Source organism: Ziziphus jujuba, chromosome 11 (genome assembly GCF_031755915.1).
Source record: "Ziziphus jujuba cultivar Dongzao chromosome 11, ASM3175591v1".
Classification (NCBI taxonomy): Eukaryota; Viridiplantae; Streptophyta; class Magnoliopsida; order Rosales; family Rhamnaceae; genus Ziziphus; species Ziziphus jujuba.
Window position 1 is genome coordinate 22,197,701 of NC_083389.1, and position 5,060 is coordinate 22,202,760.

General features: G+C 37.5%; 1 protein-coding gene across 1 annotated transcript; it reads right to left on the reverse strand.

Moving 5' to 3' along the window:
- Window positions 1-247: 247 nt before the first annotated feature.
- Window positions 248-3,773, reverse strand: LOC107404213 (phenylalanine ammonia-lyase). The gene is made up of 2 exons (XM_016011158.4): window positions 3,177-3,773; window positions 248-2,230 (listed from the first exon to the last, which is right to left on the reverse strand). The coding sequence occupies exons 1-2, from the start codon at window positions 3,578-3,580 to the stop codon at window positions 481-483; spliced, it is 2,154 nt and encodes a 717-aa protein (XP_015866644.1). The 5' UTR covers window positions 3,581-3,773; the 3' UTR covers window positions 248-480.
- Between the last annotated feature and the right edge of the window lie 1,287 nt (window positions 3,774-5,060).

Consider the following 5,060-nt stretch of genomic DNA (forward strand, 5'->3'; position numbering starts at 1 on the left):
AATAAAATTAAAATTAAAAAAAAAAAAAAAAGATAGTTAATACACTTCGGTGAATACCTAAGAGTTAATTATGGTGTCTGCATATAGTTTAAAAATTATGAAAATTGCCCAATATATATATTTTTTTTAATGACAAGAGCAATCCATAATAGTTTTCCCAAAAAAAAAATTATATATATATATATATATATACACACGAGAATCCTCTCAAAACATACCCCAATAATTACAACAATTTAAGACGGAATAACCAATAACATATGATGTTTATTATTATTTATATTATATTACCGACAGCCAAACAAGTTGTTGAGACAATCCCATCCATTCTGTATGCATCATACAGAAGAACGGGATATTTCGAGGATCACATATTTCAAATGAACAAAAGGAACAAGCATGTTGGAAAAAACTTCAAACCACAAGGAACAAAAAAAAAAAAAAAAAAAAAAAAAAAGGGGAAAAAAGAAAAAGGTACAATTAACAGAGAGGAAGAGGAGCACCATTCCAATCACTGAGGCACTCAAGCATTGGATCAATAATCTTCCCCTGGCACATAGCTGTGAATACCGTGTCAAACTCTTCCCCTGGTGACCTTACTTTCTCTCCAGTCAATAACTCTGTTCCCAACTCTTCCCTCACAAACTTGTACAATGGATATGATCTGCATTCCTTGATCTTGTTCGAGATTGCTGAATTCCCACTCTCAATTGCAATCCTAGCATTCTCAACCTCTTTAGGCAAAAGGGTCTGCAATTCCTCTTCAAAAGATTCAATCTTTTGGAAGATTGAAGTGCTAGGATTTTTCTCATTCTCACCGTTGTTTAAAGCATGCTCTACAAGAACCTGTCTAAGTTTCTGCATCAATGGGTAAACAGCACTGCAAGGATCATCAATATAGGCAAACACATCTTCCCTATCAACCACTTTAAGCAAATCCTTCTCGCAGAATCGCGACGGGTGTAGCTCTCCATTGACACCGATGGTGAGGATTCTTTTCGCAACTTGGCTCACGGTGTTCTTAACCGTGTTCTTCAGGTTCTCTTCCAAATGCCTCAAGTCAATAGCTTGGCAGAGAGCTACTAAGTATGTTGAAGACATGAGCTTCAAGATGTCTACAGCTTCGGCGGTTTTCCTAGAGGAGATCAAACCAAGGGAGTTTACGTCTTGATTGTGCTGCTCTGCACTTTGGACATGGCTGGTTACCGGATTGGCAAGGTATTGAAGCTCAGAACAATAAGAAGCCATGGCGATTTCAGCTCCTTTGAATCCATAGTCCAAACTTGGGTTTCTACCACCAGAGAGATTTGATGGCAATCCGTTGTTGTAAAAATCATTGACAAGCTCAGAAAACTGAGCAAACATGAGCTTTCCAATTGATGCAAGAGCTAAACGGGTATTATCCATGGAAACTCCAATCGGGGTTCCTTGGAAATTTCCTCCGTGTAAGGCTTTGTTCCTTGAAACATCAATTAAAGGGTTGTCGTTAACCGAATTGATCTCCCTCTCGATGGACTTCGTCGAGTAGCGAATGACTTCGATTTGGGGTCCAAGCCATTGCGGTGATGTTCTTAGTGCATAGCGGTCTTGTTTAGGCTTCTGCAGGGGATCGATCTCATGCAACTTCTTAGCTGCCTTAACATAAGAGCTTCCATCCAAAATGTGTTCCATGATTGCTGCGGCTTCGATTTGGCCTGGATGGTGCTTCAGTTTATGAGTTAAATGATCGGTGAATTCTGGTTTCCCCTGCATTACTTCAGCAAAGATTGCTGACAAGATTTCCGACAGCACAGCAAGGATGTTAGACTCGAAAAGAACCATTGAAGCTAAGCCTGATCCAACAGCAGTGCCATTAACAAGGGCTAAGCCTTCTTTAGGCTGCAACTCGAAAAACCCCGAATTGATGCCGGCAAGGTTGAAAGCTTCCTTGGCATTGAGGTATTCGCCATTGGGACCAACAGCTTTCGAGTTATGCCGGCCAGTGAGGAGTCCGGCGATGTAGGAGAGGGGGACAAGGTCGCCGGAGGCGGTGATGGTTCCACGAAGTGGCAAGCATGGAGTGATGTTGTGGTTGAGGAACTTGGTGATGGTTTCCAAGATTTCAAATCTAATGCCCGAGTAGCCTTGCAGAAGTGTGTTGATTCTGACCAGCATAGCTGCTCTTGCTGCTGAGTTCGGCAGTGTATGGCATGACTCTGTCCCATTGCCAAATATTCCAGCATTCAAAAACCTGAAAGCCATTTGAAAATGGTGGATTTACAGATTAGGCAAAATTATTCATCTAATTGCAATTGGAAGAACAAGGAATTATGGTAGCTTGGGTGGACTCTAAAAAATACTTAGATTTCCACGTGATTAAAGAGTAAAACATTTTAGTAAAGTCGTTTCAAGACCATTTGACTATTAAAATTGATAAACGTAATTTAAAATTTAAATTTTTCATCATTTAAGAATACTACCCCCCTTAATTAAAAACAAAGTATTATTAAAAAAATAAAAGAAATAAAAAATAAAAACTACCCCAATTTGGAAAGTAAAAAGCAATTAAACTAACTAATTAGAAACTATGGTTCTCAGAAAATGTAAATAAGTGAAAGACAAACAAGTTGTTAATTAGGTGAACAAAGAGACAGACCAAATCCCCTTTGCCAAGAAAACGAAAAATTAATCTTTTGCTCTTAAAAAAGGTCGTAATTAGTAGAGGTTGCTAATCATAATCCACCTCCATGGCTATAAACCCAAGTTGGTTCAAAGATAAGATAAAAAGAATGACCAATTTGGCCCAAAAAGAAGCCGCCATCTAAATTTTTCCATGTAGGAGTATCCAGCGCATTGATTACATGGTCCTCCAAGACACAGCGGCCCAGGTGGGCTCATGACCATTAAAAACACCTAACCCCCTTTCCTACCCACATAACTCGCCCTAGTCAACCCATTATGTACAGTTTAAAACAAAAATAAAAAATAAAAATCAAATCTCGTATTATTGTCTAATAAAATAGGGAGAAAGGACTCTCCCCAACAAAATCCGGAATAGTCCTTCATGTTTAATTTGCCAGTCACCAAATGCTGAAAGTTGGCTAGCCAGCTATATTTTCAAACTGAGTCAACTCGGCCGAGTAATCTAAACCAAAATAGAGAAAGAAAAAAAAGAGAGGTTTTTAAAGCTTGTTTACCTAATGAGCTCCTTCTGAAGAGCAGCTCCTTGCTTTGTTCTCCTATGTGAAGTCGCACCGAATCCGGTAGTGACGCCATAGCTGTCGGTTCCTTTGTTCATACTTTCCATGACCCAGTCACTGCTGGCCTTAACGCCGGCTCTAGCCGACTCCGAAAGCTCAACCTTCACGCTGGAGCCACTGGTGGCTATCGCAGCCACCTGGGATATCGTCAAAGTCTCGCCGCCGAGGCTGACCACCGGCTTCCGGTAATCGGCCACCATGCGCTTCACTTCTTCCAGGTGGCTTCCGTTGAGTGACTCAGCCGCCATTTTCCATCCCAGTGGATCGGTTGTCTTGCAGAAGCTCTCCAACGACCCGTTTTGATGCCCGTTTTGGTGCCCGTTTTGTGTAACGGCCGCCATGTAAAATGGTGTTGATTAATATATTGGATGAAGATGAAGAGAAAATGGAGCTGAATCTAGTGAGAGAATGAGAGGAGAGAGAGAGAGAGAGCAAGAGGAAATCTATTAGTGTTTATGGATCTCCTGGGAAATGGAGGGAGAGGCGGTTGGAGCTTTAAATAGAAAGGAAAAGAAGGTGTTCAAAGTTGATGGCAGTGTTTGCTGGGGATGGCAGTGTTTGCTGGGGAGGAATGGGTAGGTGGGCATAAGGGTGGCAGAAGGCCACACGCGAGTTGGTTGAAAACAAATTGGGCCCGTACGATTTATACATCATCTGACGGCTAGAATCTCGCAACGTGGCTTTTTCTTTAGATGATTGGATTACTTTTTTACTCGTTGGTGTAGCCAGACATGGTTTGGAGAGAAAGTTCAAAGATGTGGTTGGTGGGAATTGAGGATTGCCTAATTACACATTGCCTTTTTTTTTTTTTGTTTTTTTAAATTTATTTATTATTATTCTATTATTCTTATTATTCTTATTTATTATTTTTATGCTGAGAAATGAACGCACTGGCTTCGATTTGACTAGATATAAACTGACAAATTATAATTTTTTTTAATTAAATATTTGATAATGAACGAGATACCCACTCATTATATTTTGTGAAACGTTTTTCAATTTTGTTATCAGAATTTTTAGTGCATAAACTACTTACCAAATAGACCAATAACATGACCAAAAAAAAAAAAAGAAAAAAGAAAAAATTAATTATATAGTAAGTGATAAAAGTAATGATAAAAATTTTTGGTTTTAATTACCTACTATTTTGAATCTACGGACCTAGTCGGTCACGGCGCTAAATATCATTGATAAAGGTCTTACCGAGTCTTTTCCAAAAATATTAATGAAATTAACCTTAGTGCCCTTAAATCAACTTAAACATCATACTAGGATAGAGTATATGTACAAATATTAGTATATGTACAAATATTAAATTTTTGAACCTTGTTTGCCGGCTTTAAAATCCAAAAAGCGGAGCTCTACGTACACGCCTTACCTTTGTACCTTCCGCTGTAGAATAACTTTAAGTTAAAAAAATTTAAAAAAAAAAAAAAAAAAACGCATATTTATAGTAAGGCTTTAACATGATACATCCTTAAAAAAATAAGATTTCATTATCATGATAATTAAATTCTATATAAATTGAGATCATTATGATGAAAATTCATTGTGAGGACATTTTTTCTCAGCTTTAAATTGTTTTACGCATCAGAATGATACATGTGCCCATATAGAATTTTATTTTACCGTTTTAAATTTTAAAATTTTACTAAATTTATATGATCTACAAACAAATTTTTGAATTTCAATTCCTTAGTTCAAAATCTAATAATAAAATTTTTAATGGTTGTTACCATTAAATCGCTCTCATAAGAAAATAACTTTAGAAAAGGAAATTAGTGATTTTTTTTTTCTTCTTTTTTACTAGTAAAAAGTAAA

Coding starts and splice junctions, on each gene's coding strand:
- LOC107404213 (XM_016011158.4), bottom strand. CDS start 3,580: ATGGCGGCCGTTACACAAAACGGGCACCAAAACGGGCATCAAAACGGG. Junction 2,231..3,176: donor CTTCAGAAGGAGCTCATTAG/GTAAACAAGCTT, acceptor AATGGCTTTCAG/GTTTTTGAATGCTGGAATAT.